Source organism: Sturnus vulgaris, chromosome 39, assembly GCF_052056855.1.
Source record: "Sturnus vulgaris isolate bStuVul1 chromosome 39, bStuVul1.hap1, whole genome shotgun sequence".
NCBI lineage: Eukaryota > Metazoa > Chordata > Aves > Passeriformes > Sturnidae > Sturnus > Sturnus vulgaris.
Genome location: NC_142281.1, coordinates 71,914 through 92,867, shown reverse-complemented (window position 1 = coordinate 92,867; position 20,954 = coordinate 71,914). Strand labels below are relative to the sequence as shown.

General features: G+C 55.1%; 7 pseudogenes and 2 gene segments (V, D, J or C); 6 read left to right on the top strand and 3 right to left on the bottom strand.

Moving 5' to 3' along the window:
* Window positions 1-8: 8 nt before the first annotated feature.
* On the bottom strand, window positions 9-598 carry LOC148220432 (Ig heavy chain V region 914 pseudogene; annotated as a pseudogene).
* A 4,871-nt stretch (window positions 599-5,469) lies between these two features.
* On the top strand, window positions 5,470-6,175 carry LOC148220431 (Ig heavy chain V region 6.96 pseudogene; annotated as a pseudogene). The gene is made up of 3 exons (XR_015798812.1): window positions 5,470-5,524; window positions 5,614-5,925; window positions 6,054-6,175. The product of XR_015798812.1 is annotated as an Ig heavy chain V region 6.96 pseudogene (transcript).
* A 2,590-nt stretch (window positions 6,176-8,765) lies between these two features.
* Window positions 8,766-10,844, top strand: LOC148220430 (Ig heavy chain V region 6.96 pseudogene; annotated as a pseudogene). The gene is made up of 3 exons (XR_015798811.1): window positions 8,766-8,820; window positions 8,910-9,227; window positions 10,765-10,844. The product of XR_015798811.1 is annotated as an Ig heavy chain V region 6.96 pseudogene (transcript).
* A 679-nt stretch (window positions 10,845-11,523) lies between these two features.
* LOC148220429 (Ig heavy chain V region 914-like) lies at window positions 11,524-12,215 on the top strand. The segment is given in 3 exon segments: window positions 11,524-11,578; window positions 11,668-12,015; window positions 12,178-12,215. Coding segments are annotated over 3 exon segments (441 nt in total).
* Window positions 12,216-12,250: 35 nt separating this feature from the next.
* Window positions 12,251-12,840, bottom strand: LOC148220428 (Ig heavy chain V region 914 pseudogene; annotated as a pseudogene).
* A 1,395-nt stretch (window positions 12,841-14,235) lies between these two features.
* Window positions 14,236-14,843, top strand: LOC148220427 (immunoglobulin heavy variable 3-20 pseudogene; annotated as a pseudogene).
* Window positions 14,844-16,336: 1,493 nt separating this feature from the next.
* LOC148220426 (Ig heavy chain V region 914 pseudogene) lies at window positions 16,337-16,884 on the top strand (annotated as a pseudogene). Its single transcript, XR_015798810.1, has 2 exons — window positions 16,337-16,391; window positions 16,481-16,884. The product of XR_015798810.1 is annotated as an Ig heavy chain V region 914 pseudogene (transcript).
* A 317-nt stretch (window positions 16,885-17,201) lies between these two features.
* LOC148220425 (immunoglobulin heavy variable 3-23-like) lies at window positions 17,202-18,293 on the top strand. The segment is given in 4 exon segments: window positions 17,202-17,269; window positions 17,632-17,738; window positions 17,828-18,180; window positions 18,231-18,293. Coding segments are annotated over 4 exon segments (591 nt in total).
* A 52-nt stretch (window positions 18,294-18,345) lies between these two features.
* LOC148220424 (immunoglobulin heavy variable 3-23 pseudogene) lies at window positions 18,346-18,968 on the bottom strand (annotated as a pseudogene). Its single transcript, XR_015798809.1, has 2 exons — window positions 18,914-18,968; window positions 18,346-18,824 (listed from the first exon to the last, which is right to left on the bottom strand). The product of XR_015798809.1 is annotated as an immunoglobulin heavy variable 3-23 pseudogene (transcript).
* Between the last annotated feature and the right edge of the window lie 1,986 nt (window positions 18,969-20,954).

Genomic DNA, 20,954 nt, shown 5'->3' with positions numbered 1-20,954 from the left:
AATTTTCCCTAAAGTAAATCAAATAAAAGTTTCCTTTTTTGGCTTTTGGGGGAAAGTGTCTGGGGACATTTGGGGGCAGCTGGGAACGCCGTGAAGGGCACGAGGCCAAAACCATCAGCAGCATAAGCACCAGCACAGCAACTGTCAGCATTTCTGGCACAGAAATAAACGCCGGAATCCTCGACCTTGAGCTCCTTCATGGTCAGCGTCACCGAGCTCTGCCCGTTGTCCCTGGAGATCCTGAACCGGCCCCGCACCGATGGCAGGTACCAGGTTCTGCCATCCTTGTTGATCTCTGCGACCCATTCCAGCGCCTTCCCGGGTCTCTGGCGCACCCAGAACATGGCGAAATTCCCGAAGGTGAATCCAGACCCACGGCAGAGCAGAGTCAGGGACCCCCCGGGGGGCTGGAGGTCCCCCCCGGACTCCAGCAGGGTCACGGCCGCCCGGAGCCCTGCGGGAACAAGGGGAGATGGGGATGAGGCGCCGGATCCGGGCGTGGCCCGGGCTGGGCGTGGCGCTCCGGAGGCGCCCGGGACCCACCTGGCAGGGCCAGCAGGGCCAGGAGGGCGAGGAGCGAGAGGGAGCTCGAGGCCATGGCCGGGATGTGCCGGGCTCGGGGTCCGGGGAGTTTGGGGGTGGTTAACGGGCGGTTAATTGGGAAATTAATGGAGGAAGACGAGGGGGAGGTGTGCCATTAATTACTGAATAGATCGGAATAAATTGCAGGGTTTGGGGGATTTAATGACACTGGAAACCTCAGGTGGGGATTTGAGGCAGAACCAGAGGAGTTTGGGTCAGAAGCGGTGAAGATTTGGGGCTGGGATGAGGCGGCCGTGACCCTGCTGGAGTCCGGGGGGGACCTCCAGCCCCCCGGGGGGTCCCTGACTCTGCTCTGCCGCGGCTCTGGATTCAATTTTGGAAGTTTCGGAATGGGCTGGTACCGCCAGAGACCCGGGAAGGCGCTGGAATTCGTCGCTTATATCAGCAGCAGTGGTGGCAGCACCTGGTACGCGCCGTCTGTCAAGGGCCGGTTCACGATCTCCAGGGACAACGGGCAGAGCTCGGTGACGCTGACCATGAACGACCTCAAGGACGAGGATTCCGGCGTTTATTTCTGTGCCAAATCTGCTGGTAGTGGTACTCCTGCTGCTGGTGCTTGGATTGACGACACCAGTCCTGATCCCAAGCCCCCATTTCTGCTTCCCCCAAATTTCCCCAAATTCCCACGTTCCTCCCCCAAATCCCAGCCCTTTCCCCTCCCATCTCGGCCCTTCTGCCCCAAACTCCTCCAGCCCTGCCTCAGCTCTCGACTTTCCCCCCAGCCTGGACCATTTGTCCCAAATCTCAGCCGGCGGCACCAAAACCTCCCCTGTGGGCACCAAACCCTGAGGGATCCCCCCAAAAATTGGCCCCGAGGGTCAGGACGTGGGGCCAAGAGCGGGGATCGGGGTCAGGGGGGAGATTTGGGGCAGAGCCAGTTCTGGGCTGGGACACGGGGACAGGAACGGGGTCAAGGGTTGGGGTTTGGGGGAAGGGTCTGGGGACATTTGGGGACAGGTGGGGAGAGATGGGGAGGGGTAAGGGGCTAAACCGTCACCATTATCATAACGAGCAGCATTGCTGGCACTTTTGGCACAGAAATAAACGCCGGAATCCTCGTCCTTGAGGTCGTTCATGGTCAGCGTCACCGAGCTCTGCCCGTTGTCCCTGGAGATCGAGAACCGGCCCCGCACCGACGACGTGTACCAGGTGCTGCCTCCATCGTTGGTGACAGTCGCGATGAATTCCAGCCCCTTCCCGGGTCTCTGGCGGAGCCAGCCCATCGCGAATTGTCCAAAATCGAACCCGGATGCGCGGCACACAATGGCCAGGGACGCCCCGGGGGGCTGGAGGTCCCCCCCGGACTCCAGCAGGGTCACGGCCGCCCGGAGCCCTGCGGGAACAAGGGCAGATGGGGATGAGGCGCCGGATCCGGGCGCTTTGGGGTTAAATTGAGCGGGAACCCAACTGCATTCAATTATTGGCCCAAACAATGATCATCATTTATCCCAATTGTCTTTAATTATAACTCTGTTTAACAGTAATTATTAGCCTTGATAGAGATCTGATACATGTGTAAAAAATCAAAATGACACAAACAAAACAATTCAATTTAATTCTTCCTAATAATCTGGAAAATTGTTTTCGCCTGGAATTAATTATCAGCACTAATGGCTCTCATTTTCTCCGCTAATTACTGCCCCCAGCAGGTGCTGAGAGCTGCAGCTGCAGCGAAATCGAAACCCGAAATTCGGGGGTAATTTGGGGCTTTTGGGGAAGTCCCCAAGGGGCGGGTCTGGCTCCTGAATAAAAATAAACCCGAGCCGGGGGGTTTGTGTTCATTTATTTAATTTCTAGTAAATTGAATGTATTTTCATTACTTTGTATGACTATTTTAATTCAGGGTTTAAGGAATTTAATCTACTTTGGAGATTTAATGATCTTATTTGAATTGTTTGATTTATTTTCCTTACTTCTTTTTCTTATGTGCTGTAAGTGTTGCTCAATGATTTTTAATGATATTTTCTACTATATCGTACATAACTTTCATTAACATCTATAAACATCATTTAATAGAACTATTAATTACTTTTATTTACCAGACTTTCCTAATTACCTTTTTCTTGATTCGTATCTTCATTATTTTAATTTTTTTTCTCCTGATAATTGTGCATTTCCCCTGGTATTTGCTGCTGTTATCAGCCGTTAATTGGGCAATCAATGGAGGGGAGGCCAGCAGAGCTGTGCCTTTAATTAATTAATAGATCGGGGTTAATTGCAGGGTTTGGGGGTTTAAAGGCACCGGAAACCTCAGGTGGGGATTTGAGCCCGAACCAGAGGAGTTTGGGTCAGAAGCGGTGAAGATTTGGGGCTGGGATGAGGCGGCCGTGACCCTGCTGGAGTCCGGGGGGGACCTCCAGCCCCCCGGGGGGTCCCTGACTCTGCTCTGCCGCGCCTCTGGATTCAATTCCGGGAGTTCCCACATGGCCTGGGTCCGTCAGAGCCCCGGGAAGGGGCTGGAATGGGTTGCGAGTATCCACAGCAATGATGGCAGCACCCGGCCCTGCTCTATTGATTGCCCAATTAATGGCCCCTTAATGACCCTGCAATTAACCCTGATCTCCTCATTAATTAATGGCACACCCGCACCTGGAACTCCTCCCTCCATCGCCCAATTAATGGCGGTTAATTAACGCTGCAATTAACGCCGGTGGGTTCATTAATGAATTTGACAATTCCGTGTCACTTCACCATTTATTGCTGGAGTGGTTGCTCATTGAAAACGGCGCAATTAACCCGGATCGATTAATTAATTAATTAATTAATTAAGGGCGCAGCTCCGTCTGGTCAAGGGCGGGGTCGGGACCTGCAGAGCTGAGCGTGAACAACCTCAGGGACGAGGATTCTGATGGAATTAACTTGAGTTAATCAATTGGAATTAATTAGGATCGGATTGAATCGGTTGGAATCAGTTTGAATTAATTTGAATTAATTTGAATCAATCTGAAGACATTTAAATCAGTTTGAATTTATTTGAATCACTTTGAATCATTTTGAATCAGTTTGTATTAATTTGAATCTGTTTCCTAGGGGGCCCCATTGGGCAATCGCCAATGCCTGCGATCGATTATATCGGCGATCGATTGATCGCGATTGCCGATCGATTAGATCGATAATCGATTGATCGCGACTGCCGATCGATTGTATCGACGATCGATTGCTAATGCCTGCGATCGATTACATCGGCGATCGATTGCTAATGCCTGCCGATCGATTAGATCGGCGATCGATTGCTAATGCCTGCCGATCGATTAGATCGATAATCGATTGCTAATGCCTGCCGATCGATTAGATCGGCGATCGATTGCTAATGCCTGCCGATCGATTAGATCGATAATCGATTGGTGATGCCTGCGATCGATTAGATCGGCGATCGATTACTGATGCACACCTTGCTCACTCGTGCACATTAATTACAGTCTAATTAACATTAAGCAGCACAATAGCTGCGCACTAATCACACTCTAATTACACACTAATTACTCACATTACACACTAATTACACACTAATTACACACTAATTACTCACATTACACACCAATTACACACTAATTACACACCACTTACACACATTACACACTAATTACACACTAATTACTCACAATAGACACTATTTGCACACTAATTGCACACCAATTACTCACATTACACACCAATTACACACTAATTATACACCAGTTACTCACATTACACACTAATTACACATTCCTTACACACTAATTAGCACTTCAATTAGCACACTCATGACACTCTCATACTCAATTATTATCCCCACTGAATTAATTATTATCCCCAGATCCGGCACCGAACGGCGCCAGCTCGGCCAATCAGGGCCGGGGGAGCTGGGGGAGATTTGGGGGAAATGGTGAAAATTGGGGGGAAATCGAGAGTTGGGGCAAGGATGGAGGAGAATGGGGGACAAGGTGAAGGATTGGGTCAAGTGTTGGGATTTGGGGATGGATTTTTGGACAGGAGGGAATCCAGGAATTGGGGCACAGGCAACAACCACCATGGTCACCAAATGCCAGAGCACCAGCAGAGTAACTGTAACCACTGCTGTGACATCTGGCACAGAAATAAAATGTGGGGTGAAAGGCTGAGATTTGGGACAAATGGTCCAGGCTGGGGGGAAAGTCGAGAGCTGGGGCAGGGCTGGAGGAGTTTGGGGCAGAAGGGCCGAGATGGGAGGGGAAAGGGCTGGGATTTGGGGGAGGAAATTGGGAATTTGGGGAAATTTGGGGCAACCAGAAATGGGGGCTTGGGATCATGACTGGCGTCAATACCATGAACAGCAACAGGACCATCAGGAGCAAAATAAACGTGACCACAATTACTGGTGTAACATCTGGCACAGAAATAAACGCCGGAATCCTCGTCCTTGAGGTCCTTCATGGTCAGCGTCACCGAGCTCTGCCCGTTGTCCCTGGAGATCGTGAACCGGCCCCGCACCGACGGCGCGTAAAAAGTGTAATCACCACCACTGCTGATACTTGCGACATATTCCAGCCCGTTCCCGGGTCTTTGGCGGATCCAGTACATTCCGAAATACCCGAAATTGAATCCAGAGCCACGGCAGAGCAGAGTCAGGGACCCCCCGGGGGGCTGGAGGTCCCCCCCGGACTCCAGCAGGGTCACGGCCGCCTCATCCCAGCCCCAAATCTTCACCGCTTCTGACCCAAACTCCTCTGGTTCTGCATGAAAATTCCATCTGATGTTTCCAGTGTCTTTAAATCCCCCTGCCCCTGCAATTAACCCCAATCCATTAATTAACTGGTTGCATTCCATGCCCTAACCTTCTCCATTAATTTCCCAATTAACAGCGCATTAACAATCCCCCAAACCCCCCGAGCCCGGCACATCCCGGCCATGGCCTCGAGCTCCCTCCCGCTCCTCGCCCTCCTGGCCCTGCTGGCCCTGCCAGGTGGGTCCCGGGCGCCTCCGGAGCGCCACGCCCAGCCCGGGCCACGCCCGGATCCGGCGCCTCATCCCCATCTCCCCTTGTTCCCGCAGGGCTCCGGGCGGCCGTGACCCTGCTGGAGTCCGGGGGGGACCTCCAGCCCCCCGGGGGGTCCCTGACTCTGCTCTGCCGCGGGTCTGGATTCACCTTCGGGAGTTATGGAATGAACTGGATCCGCCAGAGACCCGGGAAGGCGCTGGAATTCGTTGCACAGATCAGCAGCAGTGGTGATTACACCTCCTACGCGCCGTCTGTCAAGGGCCGGTTCACGATCTCCAGGGACAACGGGCAGAGCTCGGTGACGCTGACCATGAAGGACCTCAAGGACGAGGATTCCGGCGTTTATTTCTGTGCCAAGGCTTCTGGTAGTTGGAATGCTTATGCTGCTTGGGCTGGTACTCTTGACGGTTTTTGGCTCCGTTCTCTTCTCCCCATCCCCTCCTGTCCCCAATTGTCCCCAGACCCTCCCTCCAGCTTTCACCCCATTCCCCAGTCCTGCCCCTTTGTCCCCAATCTCCCCCATTTCTACCAATGGTCACCACTGACCCCAAACCATCGCTTGGCTCTGCTCCAAACCTCAACCGTTGGCCCCAAACCTTCACCCGTGGCCTCTAACTCTGCCCTTTCTCTCCAGCAGTGCCATTTTTGCCCCAAATCCCAGCCCGTCCCGCCCAACCTCTCGATTGTTGGTTGTCAGCACACGGTCACCGATGGGATTTTGAACGATTTTGGAGTCATGTGTTGCATGGATTGACCAGATCGACCCCCAAATTCAACTCTTGGCTCTAATGCTCAACCTTGGCCCCCAAAAGTGCCCAAAGGGCCGAGCTTTGGGGCCAGCAGTTGAGGTTTGGGTGTGCAAGTGCAGCTTAAGGCCCAAAGTGGGGATTTGGGGTGAAAGGGGTCGAGGTTTGGGGCAGAACCAGACGGGGGTTTTGGGGCAGGGGTTGGTGTTGGTGGAAATGCGGCAGATGTGGGGCAAAGGGGCAGGACTGGGTCATGAGCTGGGATTTTATGGAAGCATCAGAGGACTCTGGGACATTTAGGGACGAGCAGGGAGGCCTCTGGACCTTGACCAGCATCACCATGAGAACCAACCGCAACACCATCAACAGCACAACAGCCACTGCTAAAGCGTTTGGCACAGAAATAAACGCCAGAATCCTCGTCCTTGAGCTCCTTCATGGTCAGCGTCACCGAGCTCTGCCCGTTGTCCCTGGAGATCCTGACCCGGCCCTTGACAGACGGCGCGTACTCGGTGTAACGACCATTGCTGTTGATCCCGGCGACGAATTCCAATCCCTTCCCGGGTCTCTGGCGGTACCAGCCCATTCCAATTCGGACTCCCCCTGACCTTCTGTGCTAGTCCCAACCCTTGACCCAACTCTTGACCATTCCTTCACGGTTGTGACCACCTCACCACTGACCTCAACACTCGTCTCTTGATCCCAACCTTGTTCTTCCGGCGTTTATTTCTGTGCCAAAAACGCTGATGGTGCTTGGTCAGATTTTGCTGGTATTTTTTAGCTCGTTTCCCCGTCCCCCCCTGTCCCCGTTCCCCCTCAGGCCCGTCCCCCAAACCCCAACACTTCAATCCTTTTGTTATTTCAGGTTATGGGAAATGTGGGGGGAGATGTCCCAGTGGGGTCCCTGAAGGAAACAGATTCAAATTCCAACAGATTCGAACTGATTCAAAACTCAGCTTTGGTCCCAGTGCTGAAGACTCGGGGCCAGGGTTCACGGCCAGGGTGAAGAGTTGGGATTTGGGGGCAGGGTCTGGGGACGGTGACAAGGCCAAAACCATCGGCAGAATGATCAGCAGCCCAAGCACCATCAGCGTGTTTGGCACAGAAATAAACGCCGGAATCCTCGGCCTTGAGGTCCTTCATGGTCAGCGTCACCGAGCTCTGCCCGTTGTCCCTGGAGATCCTGAACCGGCCCTTGACAGACGGCGCATAGTTGGTGTAACGACCGCTGGTGTGGATCCCTGCCACCCATTCCAGTCCCTTCCCGGGGCTCTGGCGGATCCAGAACAGGTGGTGACTGCCAAAATCGAACCCAGAGGCGCGGCAGAGCAGAGTCAGGGACCCCCCGGGGGGCTGGAGGTGCCCCCCGGACTCCAGCAGGGTCACGGCCGCCCGGAGCCCTGCGGGAACAAGGGGAGATGGGGATGGGAAAAGCTCCAACCATTGACCCCAAATCCCTTCTCTGCTCCCCCGACACCGCAGGGGAGGCAAAGCTCTCTGTGCCATTCCCTGTGGCTCGTGCCAAAGCCGTTTATTGCTCCTCTGACCACATTCAGCATTGATCTGGGATTTCACAGTGTCCCGCTATTGGTTGCCTGATCGCTCCATCTCATTGCTCGGTGTCATTTGCTCGCGGTGACGTCCCCGTGTTCCGACAGCGACTTTCTGCTTCTTCTTCTCTTCTTCCAACCTTCCTGCCAAGGGTGGGGTTTGGGGGCAGAACCAGGCGAGCATTGGGGGTCAGTGGTGACCGTTGGTGCAAACGGGGGAGAGTGGGGACAGCGGGAGGGGATTGGGGCACGGGGTGAGAGTTGGGGCAAAAATCAGGGGTTTGGGGTCCCGACGATGATGGTGGAGCAAAAACCGGGGGCTGGAGGCTCTCAGCAGCACCGACAACATAAGCACTACCAGTCCAAAAACTAAAATAGTAAGCTTTGGCACAGAAATAAACGCCGGAATCCTCGTCCTTGAGGTCCTTCATGGTCAGCGTCACCGAGCTCTGCCCGTTGTCCCTGGAGATCGTGAACCGGCCCTTGACAGACGGCGCGTAGTCGGTGCTGCCACCACCGCTGTTGATACTTGCGACGTATTCCAGTCCCTTCCCGGGTGTCTGGCGGATCCAGAACATTCTGAAATCCCCGAAATTGAATCCAGACGTGCGGCAGAGCAGAGTCAGGGACCCCCCGGGGGGCTGGAGGTCCCCCCCGGACTCCAGCAGGGTCACGGCCGCCTCATCCCAGCCCCAAATCTTCACCGCTTCTGACCCAAACTCCTCTGGGTCGGGCTCAAATCCCCACCTGAGGTTTCCGGTGCCTTTAAAGCCCCAAACCCGGCAATTAACCCCGATCTATTCAGTAATTAATGGCACACCTGCCCCTGGCATTCCTCCATTAATTTCCCAATTAACAGCCCGTTAACTATCCCAAATCCCCGGACCCCGAGCCCGGCACATCCCGGCCATGGCCTCGAGCTCCCTCCCGCTCCTCGCCCTCCTGGCCCTGCTGGCCCTGCCAGGTGGGTCCCGGGCGCCTCCGGAGCGCCACGCCCAGCCCGGGCCACGCCCGGATCCGGCGCCTCATCCCCATCTCCCCTTGTTCCCGCAGGGCTCCGGGCGGCCGTGACCCTGCTGGAGTCCGGGGGGGACCTCCAGCCCCCCGGGGGGTCCCTGACTCTGCTCTGCCGCGCCTCTGGATTCAATTTCGGGAGTTTCGACATGTTCTGGATCCGCCAGAGACCCGGGAAGGGGCTGGAATGGCTCGCAGGGATCTACAGCAGTGGTGATTACACCTCCTACGCGCCGTCTGTCAAGGGCCGGTTCACGATCTCCAGGGACAACGGGCAGAGCTCGGTGACGCTGACCATGAAGGATCTCAAGGACGAGGATTCCGGCGTTTATTTCTGTGCCAAATCTGCTGGTAGTGGTTGTACTGGTTGTGCTGCTGTTGCTTGGATTGACGACGCCAGTCGTGATCCCAAGCCCCCATTTCTCGTTGCCCCAAATTTCCCCAAATTCCCACTTTCCTCCCCCAAATCCCGGCCCTTTCCCCTCCCATCTCGGCCCTTCTGCCCCAAACTCCTCCAGCCCTGCCCCAGCTCTCGACTTTCCCCCCAGCCTGGACCATTTGTCCCAAATCTCAGCCTTTCACCCCACATTTTATTTCTGTGCCAGATGTCACAGCAGTGGTTACAGTTACTCTGCTGCTGCTCTGGCATTTGGTGACGATGGTGGTTGTTGCCTGTGCCCCAATTCCTGGATTCCCTCCTGTCCAAAAATCCATCCCCAAATCCCAACACTTGACCCAATCCTTCACCTTGTCCCCCAATCTCCTCCATCCTTGCCCCAACTCTCGATTCCCCCCAATTTTCACCATTTCCCCCAAATCTCCCCCGGCTCCCCCGGCCCTGATTGGCCGAGCTGGCGCCGTTCGGTGCCGGATCTGGGGATAATAATTAATTCAGTGGGGATAATAATTGAGTATGAGAGTGTCATGGGTGTGCTAATTGGAGTGCTAATTAGTGTGTAAGGAATGTGTAATTGGTGCGTAATGTGAGTAATTGGTGTGTAATTAGTGTATAATTAGTGTGTAATGTGAGTAATTGGTGTGTAATTAGTGTGTAATTAGTGTGTAATGTGAGTAATTAGTGTGTAATTAGTGTGCAAATAGTGTCTAATGTGAGTAATTAGTGTGTAATTGGTGTGTAATGTGAGTAATTAGTGTGTAATTAGTGTGTAATTAGTGTGTAATTACTGCATAATGTAAGTAATTAGTGTGTAATTAGAGTGTGATTAGTGCGCAGATATTGTGCTGCTTAATGTTAATTAGACTGTAATTAATGTGCACGAGTGAGCAAGGTGTGCATCAGTAATGGATCGCCGATCTAATCGATCGCAGGCATCACCAATCGATTATCGATCTAATCGATCGGCAGGCATTAGCAATCGATCGCCGATCTAATCGATCGCAGGCATTAGCAATCGATCGCCGAGCTAATCGATCGGCAGGCATTAGCAATCGATCGCCGATCTAATCGATCGCAGGCATCACCAATCGATTATCGATCTAATCGATCGGCAGGCATTAGCAATCGATCGCCGAGCTAATCGATCGGCAGTCGCGATCAATCGATTATCGATCTAATCGATCGGCAACCGCGATCAATCGATCGCCGATATAATCGATCGCAGGCATTGGCGATTGCCCAATGGGGCCCCCTAGGAAACAGATTCAAATTAATTCAAACTGATTAAAAATGATTAAAAGTGATTCAAACTGATCCAAATTAATGCAAACTGATTAAAACTCATTAAAATTAATTCAAACTGATTTACATGGCTTCAGATTGATTCAAATTAATTCAAATTAACTCAAACTGATTCAAACTGATTCAAAGTGATTAAAACAGATTCAATCCGATTCAAATTAATTCCAGTTAATTAACTCCAATTAATTCCATCAGAATCCTCGTCCCTGAGGTTGTTCACGCTCAGCTCTGCAGGTCCCGACCCCGCCCTTGACCAGACGGAGCTGCGCCCTTAATTAATTAATTAATTAATTAATTAATGGATCCGGGTTAATTGAGCCGTTTTCAATGAGCAGCCACTCCAGCAATAAATGGTGAAGTGACACGGAATTGTCAAATTCATTAATGAACCCACCGGCGTTAATTGCAGCGTTAATTAACCGCCATTAATTGGGCGATGGAGGGAGGAGTTCCAGGTGCGGGTGTGCCATTAATTAATGAGGAGATCAGGGTTAATTGCAGGGCCATTAACGGGCCATTAATTGGGCAATCAATAGAGCAGGGCCGGGTGCTGCCATCATTGCTGTGGATACTCGCAACCCATTCCAGCCCCTTCCCGGGGCTCTGACGGACCCAGGCCATGTGGGAACTCCCGGAATTGAATCCAGAGGCGCGGCAGAGCAGAGTCAGGGACCCCCCGGGGGGCTGGAGGTCCCCCCCGGACTCCAGCAGGGTCACGGCCGCCTCATCCCAGCCCCAAATCTTCGCCGCTTCTGACCCAAACTCCTCTGGTTCGGGCTCAAATCCCCACCTGAGGTTTCTCGTGCCTTTAAACCCCCAAACCATGCAATTAACCCCAATCCATTAATTAACTGGTTGCATTCCATGCCCTAACCTGCTCCATTAATTTCCCAGTTAACCGCTCATTAACAATCCCCCAAACCGCCCGGACCCCGAGCCCGGCACATCCCGGCCATGGCCTCGAGCTCCCTCCCGCTCCTCGCCCTCCTGGCCCTGCTGGCCCTGCCAGGTGGGTCCCGGGCGCCTCCGGAGCGCCACGCCCAGCCCGGGCCACGCCCGGATCCGGCGCCTCATCCCCATCTCCCCTTGTTCCCGCAGGGCTCCGGGCGGCCGTGACCCTGCTGGAGTCCGGGGGGGACCTCCAGCCCCCCGGGGGGTCCCTGACTCTGCTCTGCCGCGGCTCTGGATTCACGTTTGGAAGTTTCGGAATGTACTGGATCCGCCAGAGACCCGGGAAGGCGCTGGAATACGTCGCAAGTATCAACAGTGGTGGTAGCGGCACCGAGTACGCGCCGTCTGTCAAGGGCCGGTTCACGATCTCCAGGGACAACGGGCAGAGCTCGGTGACGCTGACCATGAAGGACCTCAAGGACGAGGATTCCGGCGTTTATTTCTGTGCCAAACATGGTAACAGTGGTTATGGTGCTGCTGTTGCTTATGTTGATGGTTTGGCCCCATCCCCATCACCAGGTCCCCACCTGTCCCCAAATGTCCCCAGACCCTTCCCCCAAACCCCAACCCTTGACCCTGGTATTGAATGCTGACCATGAGTCTTTGGTGCTGGGGCCAAATTTGGGCTCCCAAACTGTTTGAATCCGATTGAATCAGATTTAATCTGTTTCAGTCACTTTGAATCTGTTTCCTAGAGGGTCCCATTGGGAGCTGTCATCCCAAATTTTCCCTAAAGTAAATCAAATAAAAGTTTCCTTTTTTGGCTTTTGGGGGAAAGTGTCTGGGGACATTTGGGGGCAGCTGGGAACGCTGTGAAGGGCACGAGGCCAAAACCATCAGCAGCATAAGCACCAGCACAGCAACTGTCAGCATTTCTGGCACAGAAATAAACGCCGGAATCCTCGTCCTTGAGCTCCTTCATGGTCAGCGTCACCGAGCTCTGCCCGTTGTCCCTGGAGATCCTGAACCGGCCCCGCACCGATGGCAGGTACCAGGTGCTGCCATCCTTGTTGATCTCTGCGAGCCATTCCAGCGCCTTCCCGGGGCTCTGGCGGATCCAGAACATGGCGAAATTCCCGGAATTGAATCCAGAGGCGCGGCAGAGCAGAGTCAGGGACCCCCCGGGGGGCTGGAGGTCCCCCCCGGACTCCAGCAGGGTCACGGCCGCCCGGAGCCCTGCGGGAACAAGGGGAGATGGGGATGAGGCGCCGGATCCGGGCGTGGCCCGGGCTGGGCGTGGCGCTCCGGAGGCGCCCGGGACCCACCTGGCAGGGCCAGCAGGGCCAGGAGGGCGAGGAGCGGGAGGGAGCTCGAGGCCATGGCCGGGATGTGCCGGGCTTGGGGTCCGGGGAGTTTGGGGGTGGTTAACGGGCTGTTAATTGGGAAATTAATGGAGGAAGACGAGGGGGAGGTGTGCCATTAATTACTGAATAGATCGGAGTACATTGCAGGGTTTGGGAGATATCAGGTGGAATTTTGAGGCAGAACCAGAGGAGTTTGGGTCAGAAGCGGTGAAGATTTGGGGCTGGGATGAGGCGGCCGTGACCCTGCTGGAGTCCGGGGGGGACCTCCAGCCCCCCGGGGGGTCCCTGACTCTGCTCTGCCGTGGGTCCGGGTTCAATTTTGGCAGTCACCACCTGTTCTGGATCCGCCAGAGCCCCGGGAAGGGACTGGAATGGGTGGCAGGGATCCACACCAGCGGTCGTTACACCAACTACGCGCCGTCTGTCAAGGGCCGGTTCAGGATCTCCAGGGACAACGGGCAGAGCTCGGTGACGCTGACCATGAAGGAGCTCAAGGCCGAGGATTCCGGCGTTTATTTCTGTGCCAAACACGCTGATGGTGCTTGGGCTGCTGATCATTCTGCCGATGGTTTTGGCCTTGTCACCGTCCCCAGACCCTGCCCCCAAATCCCAACTCTTCACCCTGGCCGTGAACCCTGGCCCCGAGTCTTCAGCACTGGGACCAAAGCTGAGTTTTCAATCAGTTTGAATCTGTTGGAATTTGAATCTGTTTCCTTCAGGGACCCCACTGGGACATCTCCCCCCACATTTCCCATAACCTGAAATAACAAAAGGATTGAAGTGTTGGGGTTTGGGGGACGGGCCTGGGGGGGAACGGGGACAGGGAGGGACGGGGAAACGAGCTAAAAAATACCAGCAAAATCTGAGCAAGCACCATCAGCGTTTTTGGCACAGAAATAAACGCCGGAATCCTCGTCCTTGAGCTCCTTCATGGTCAGCGTCACCGAGCTCTGCCCGTTGTCCCTGGAGATCGTGAACCGGCCCCGCACCGACAGCGGGTAGTGGGTGTAATAACCGCTGTTGCCGATCCCTGCCACGAATTCCAGCCCCTTCCCGGGGCTCTGGCGCATCCAGGTCATGTAGAAACTCCTGAAATCGAACCCGGACCCGCGGCAGAGCAGAGTCAGGGACCCCCCGGGGGGCTGGAGGTCCCCCCCGGACTCCAGCAGGGTCACGGCCGCCTCATCCCAGCCCCAAATCTTCACCGCTTCTGACCCAAACTCCTCTGGTTCTGCCTCAAATCCCCACCTGACTATTTCGGTCCTTTAAAACCCCAAAACCCGGAATTAACCCTAATCCAGTAATTAATTGATTGCACTCCATGCCCCGCCCCTGCTCCATTACTTTCCCAAATAACAGCTCATGAACAATCCCCAAACCCCCCGGACCCCGAGCCCGGCACATCCCGGCCATGGCCTCGAGCTCCCTCCCGCTCCTCGCCCTCCTGGCCCTGCTGGCCCTGCCAGGTGGGTCCCGGGCGCCTCCGGAGCGCCACGCCCAGCCCGGGCCACGCCCGGATCCGGCGCCTCATCCCCATCTCCCCTTGTTCCCGCAGGGCTCCGGGCGGCCGTGACCCTGCTGGAGTCCGGGGGGGACCTCCAGCCCCCCGGGGCGTCTCTGGCCCTGGTGTACCGCGCCTCTGGATTCGATTTCGGGAGCCATGGAATCAGCTGGGCTCGACAGCGCCCCGGGAAGGCGCTGGAATTCGTCGCAGGGATCAACTTCAACAGTGGTTACACCAACCTCGGGCCGTCGGTGCGGGGCCGGTTCAGGATCTCCAGGGACAACGGGCAGAGCTCGGTGACGCTGACCATGAACGACCTCAAGGCCGAGGATTCCGGCGTTTATTTCTGTGCCAAATCTGCTGACGCTGGCCTTGGTGCTGGTTCTGCTGGTTATTCCGGTGCTGGTGGTCATTGTGTCGAAGCTTCTGGCCCCATCTCTGTCACTGCGTCCTCACCCTTCTCCGAATCTCCTGAGACCGTTCCCCCAAATCCCAAATCTTCACCCCAGCCTTGAACACTGACACCGAGTCTTTAGTGCGGGGCCCAAAGTTGAGCTTTAGCTCAAACTTTTTAAGAACAAGGTTAGGATCAACGGACAAGTGTTGAGGTCAGTGGTGAGGTGGTCACAACCTTGAAGGAATGGTCAAGAGTTGGGTCAAGGGTTGGGATTAGCACAGAAGGTCAGGGGAAGTCCGAATTGGAATGGGCTGGTACAGCCCATTTTTTGATTTGAGCCCGAACCAGAGGAGTTTGGGTCAGAAGTGGTGAAGATTTGGGGCTGGGATGAGGCGGCCGTGACCCTGCTGGAGTCCGGGGGGGACCTCCAGCCCCCCGGGGGGTCCCTGACTCTGCTCTGCCGCGGCTCTGGATTCAATTTCGGGAGTTTCGACATGTTCTGGATCCGCCAGAGACCCGGGAAGGGGCTGGAATTCGTCGCAGCGATCAGCAGCAGTGGTGCTTACACCGAGTACGCGCCGTCTGTCAAGGGCCGGTTCAGGATCTCCAGGGACAACGGGCAGAGCTCGGTGACGCTGACCATGAACGACCTCAAGGACGAGGATTCCGGCGTTTATTTCTGTGCTAAAGAGGCTGGCAGTGGTGGTATTTCTGGTATTGGTGCTGCTTGGATTGACGACGCCAGTCGAGATCCCAAGCCCCCATTTCTGGTTGCACCAAATTTCCCCAAATTCCCACTTTCGTCCCCCAAATCCCAGCCCTTTCCCCTCCCATCTCGGCCCTTCTGCCCCAAACTCCTCCAGCCCTGCCCCAGCTCTCGACTTTCCCCCCAGCCTGGACCATTTGTCCCAAATCTCAGCCTTTCACCCCAGATTTCCGCTCCCTTCAGCCGTGGCCGAGGATTGCGCTGGGTCCCCCCAAATCTCAGCCGGCGGCACCAAAACCTCCCCTGTGGGCACCAAACCACAGCGACCATGACCAGCACCGGGAACAGCGCCCCAACCAGCACCACCATAAGCGGATTTTGCACAGAAATAAACGCCGGAATCCTCGTCTTTGAGGCCGTTCATGGTCAGCGTCACTGAGCTCTGCCCGTTGTCCCTGGAGATCGTGAACCGGCCCCGCACCGACGGTGAATATTCGGTGAAAGCACCATTGCTGTTGATCCCTGCGAGCCATTCCAGTCCCTTCCCGGGTCTCTGACGGACCCAGGCCATGTGGGAACTCCCGAAGGTGAATCCAGACGTGCGGCAGAGCAGAGTCAGGGACCCCCCGGGGGGCTGGAGGTCCCCCCCGGACTCCAGCAGGGTCACGGCCGCCTCATCCCAGCCCCAAATCTTCACCGCTTCTGACCCAAACTCCTCTGGTTCGCCATGAAAATTCCATCTGATGTTTCCAGTGCCTTTAAATCCCCCTGCCCCTGCAATTTACTCCGATCGCTTCATTATTTAATGGCAAACATCCCCCTGACCGTGCTCCATTAATTACCCAATTAGCGGCTCATTAATAGCCCCCAAACCTCCCGGACCCCGAGCCCGGCACATCCCGGCCATGGCCTCGAGCTCCCTCCCGCTCCTCGCCCTCCTGGCCCTGCTGGCCCTGCCAGGTGGGTCCCGGGCGCCTCCGGAGCGCCACGCCCAGCCCGGGCCACGCCCGGATCCGGCGCCTCATCCCCATCTCCCCTTGTTCCCGCAGGGCTCCGGGCGGCCGTGACCCTGCTGGAGTCCGGGGGGGACCTCCAGCCCCCCGGGGGGTCCCTGACTCTGCTCTGCCGCGCCTCTGGATTCAATTTCGGGAGTTTTGGGATGCAATGGATCCGCCAGAGACGCGGGAAGGGACTGGAATGGGTCGCAGGGATTGACAATGATGGATACACCCGGTACCCGCCATGGCTCAAGGGCCGGGTCACGATCTCCAGGAACAACGGGCAGAGCTCGGTGACGCTGACCATGAGCGACCTCAAGGTCGAGGATTCCGGCGTTTATTTCTGTGCCAAACGGGACAATCGTTACTCTGGTTCTGCTGCTGCTGGTGCTGGTTCTTTCCCCCCACAGGTGCTCGGACTCCCCCTGACCTTTTGTGCCAATCCCAACCCTTGACCCAACTCTTGCCCCTTCCTCCAAGGCTGTGACCACCTCACCCCAGACCCCAACACTCGGCCCTTGATCCCAACCTTGTTCTCCAAAGGTTTGAGATAAAGCTCAACATTCGGCACAGCACTAAAGGCTCCGGGTCAGCGTTCAAGGCTGGGGTCAAGATTTGGGATTTGGGGGGAAGGGTCTGGGGACATTTGGGGACAGCTGGGGACGCAGTGATGGGGAGTGGGCGAAAATGATCAACATGATCAACCCAAGCATTGCCAGCAAAACTTTTGGCACAGAAATAAACGCCGGAATCCTCGTCCTTGAGGTCGTTCATGGTCAGCGTCACCGAGCTCTGCCCGTTGTCCCTGGAGATCCTGAACCGGCCCCGCACAGATGTCGGGTACCAGGTGCTGCTGCCATCACTGTTGATACTTGCGACGAATTCCAGCGCCTTCCCGGGTCTCTGGCGGATCCAGAACATTCCGAAATCCCCGGAATTGAATCCAGAGGCGCGGCAGAGCAGAGTCAGGGACCCCCCGGGGGGCTGGAGGTCCCCCCCGGACTCCAGCAGGGTCACGGCCGCCTCATCCCAGCCCCAAATCTTCACCGCTTCTGACCCAAACTCCTCTGGTTCTGCCTCAAATCCCCACCTGAGGTTTCCGGTGCCTTTAAACCCCCAAACCCCGTAATGTACTCCGATCTATTCAGTAATTAATGGCACACCTCCCCCTCGTCTTCCTCCCTTAATTTCTTAATTAACAGCCCGTTAACGACGCCGAAAGCCCTCGGACCCCGAGCCCGGCACATCCCGGCCATGGCCTCGAGCTCCCTCCCGCTCCTCGCCCTCCTGGCCCTGCTGGCCCTGCCAGGTGGGTCCCGGGCGCCTCCGGAGCGCCACGCCCAGCCCGGGCCACGCCCGGATCCGGCGCCTCATCCCCATCTCCCCTTGTTCCCGCAGGGCTCCGGGCGGCCGTGACCCTGCTGGAGTCCGGGGGGGACCTCCAGCCCCCCGGGGCGTCCCTGGCCCTGGTGTGCCGCGCCTCTGGGTTCAGTTTTGGGAGTTATGAAATGAGATGGGTTCTGCAGAGCCCTGGGAAGGGGCTGGAATTCATCGCAGCCATCGCCGGCAATGGCGCTGACACCGCGTACGCGCCGTCGGTGCGGGGCCGGTTCAGGATCTCCAGGGACAACGGGCAGAGCTCGGTGACGCTGACCATGAACGACCTCAAGGACGAGGATTCCGGCGTTTATTTCTGTGCCAAATCTGCTGACAGTTGCTGTGCTGGTGTTAACGCTGCAGATGATGTTGGGGTTTGGGCCCCACCCCCATTATCACGTCCCCCCCCGTTCCCTTTCCCCAGACCCTTCCCCCAAACCCCAAGCCCAGACCCCGTTCCTTGTCCTGGCTCACGGCAAATTCGTGAGGGCCCCTCCCAACGGAGTCCCTGTGGGGAACAGATTGAAACAGATTCCGAGTCAAAACTCAACCTCGGGCCCAAAGACCCGGGGCCAGTGCTCAAGGTCAGGGTGAAGAGTTGGGATTTGGGGGAAGGGTCTGGGGACATTGGGGACAGATGGGGATCGAGTGATGGGGATGGGGCCAAAGCAATCAACATATGCAGCAACAGAACCATAACTACCATAAACATCTTTGGCACAGAAATAAACGCCGGAATCCTCGTCCTTGAGGTCCTTCATGGTCAGCGTCACCGAGCTCTGCCCGTTGTCCCTGGAGATCGTGAACCGGCCCTTGACAGACGGCGCGTAGCCAGTCCAGCCAGCATTGTTGGTGATCCCTGCGACCCCTTCCAGCGCCTTCCCGGGTCTCTGGCGGTACCAGCCCATTCCGAAACTCCCGAAGGTGAATCCAGAGGCGCGGCAGAGCAGAGTCAGGGACCCCCCGGGGGGCTGGAGGTCCCCCCCGGACTCCAGCAGGGTCACGGCCGCCCGGAGCCCTGCGGGAACAAGGGGAGATGGGGATGAGGCGCCGGATCCGGGCGTGGCCCGGGCTGGGCGTGGCGCTCCGGAGGCGCCCGGGACCCACCTGGCAGGGCCAGCAGGGCCAGGAGGGCGAGGAGCGGGAGGGAGCTCGAGGCCATGGCCGGGATGTGCCGGGCCCGGGGTCCGGGGGGTTTGGGGGATTGTTAATGCGCTGTTAATTGGGAAATTAATGGAGCAGGGTCAGGGCATGGCATGTAATTAGTTCATTAACGGATTGAGATTAATTGCCAGGTTTGTGGCTTTAAAGGCACCAGAAACCTCAGGTGGGGATTTGAGGCAGAACCAGAGGAGTTTGGGTCAGAAGCGGTGAAGATTTGGGGCTGGGATGAGGCGGCCGTGACCCTGCTGGAGTCCGGGGGGGACCTCCAGCCCCCCGGGGGGTCCCTGACTCTGCTCTGCCGCGCCTCTGGATTCAATTCCGGGAGTTCCCACATGGCCTGGGTCCGTCAGAGCCCCGGGAAGGGGCTGGAATGGGTTGCGAGTATCCACAGCAATGATGGCAGCACCCGGCCCTGCTCTATTGATTGCCCAATTAATGGCCCGTTAATGACCCTGCAATTAACCCTGATCTCCTCATTAATTAATGGCACACCCGCACCTGGAACTCCTCCTTCCATCGCCCAATTAATGGCCGTTAATTAACGCTGCAATTAACCCCGGTGGGTTCATTAATGAATTTGACAATTCCGTGTCACTTCACCATTTATTGCTGGAGTGGTCGCTCATTGAAAACGGCGCAATTAACCCGGATCGATTAATTAATTAATTAATTAATTAAGGGTGCAGCTCCGTCTGGTCAAGGGCGGGGTCGGGACCTGCAGAGCTGAGCGTGAACAACCTCAGGGACGTGGATTGTGATGGAATTAACTTGAGTTAATCAATTGGAATTAATTAGGATCGGATTGAATCAGTCTGAATCAATTTTAATCCGTTTGAATCGGTTTGAATCAGTTTGATTTAATTTGAATTAATTTGAATCAATCTGAAGCCATTTAAATAAATTTGAATTAGTTTTAATGAGTTTTAATCAGTTTGAATTAATTTGAATCTGTTTGAATCAATTTTAATCATTTTTAATCAGTTTGAATTAATTTGAATCTGTTTCCTAGGGGGCCCCATTGGGCAATCGCCAATGCCTGCGATCGATTATATCGGCGATCGATTGATCGCGATTGCCGATCGATTAGATCGATAATCGATTGATCGCGCCTGCCGATCGATTACATCGGCGATCGATTGCTCATGCCTGCCGATCGATTAGATCGGCGATCGATTGCTAATGCCTGCGATCGATTAGATCGATAATCGATTGCTAATGCCTGCCGATCGATTAGATCGATAATCGATTGCTCATGCCTGCGATCGATTAGATCGGCGATCGATTGCTCATGCCTGCCGATCGATTAGATCGGCGATCGATTGCTAATGCCTGCGATCGATTAGATCGGCGATCGATTGCTCATGCCTGGCGATCGATTAGATCGGCGATCGATTGCTAATGCCTGCCGATCGATTAGATCGATAATCGATTGCTAATGCCTGCCGATCGATTAGATCGGCGATCGATTGGTGATGCCTGCGATCGATTAGATCGGCGATCGATTGGTGATGCCTGCGATCGATTAGATCGATAATCGATTGCTGATGCCTGCCGATCGATTAGATCGATAATCGATTGCTAATGCCTGCCGATCGATTAGATCGATAATCGATTACTAATGCACACCTTGCTCACTCATTTGCACACTCATTACACACTAATTAACAGTAATTGCGCACTAATTACGCACTCATTATACACTAATTACTGACTAATTACACACTAATTACGCACTCATTACACACTGATTAACACTAATTACGCACTAATTATGCACTAATTAGCACACTCATTACTCACTCATATTCAATTATTATCTGTAATGAAATAATTATTATTAATTAACTTTAATTAGAACTGTGACCGAAGCTATAACTCGAATCACCAGATAATCAAAATTATTTAATTGCAATGATTTAATTGCAATGATTAAATTGCAGTGATTAAATTGCAATCCTTTAATTGCAATGTTTTAATTGCAATA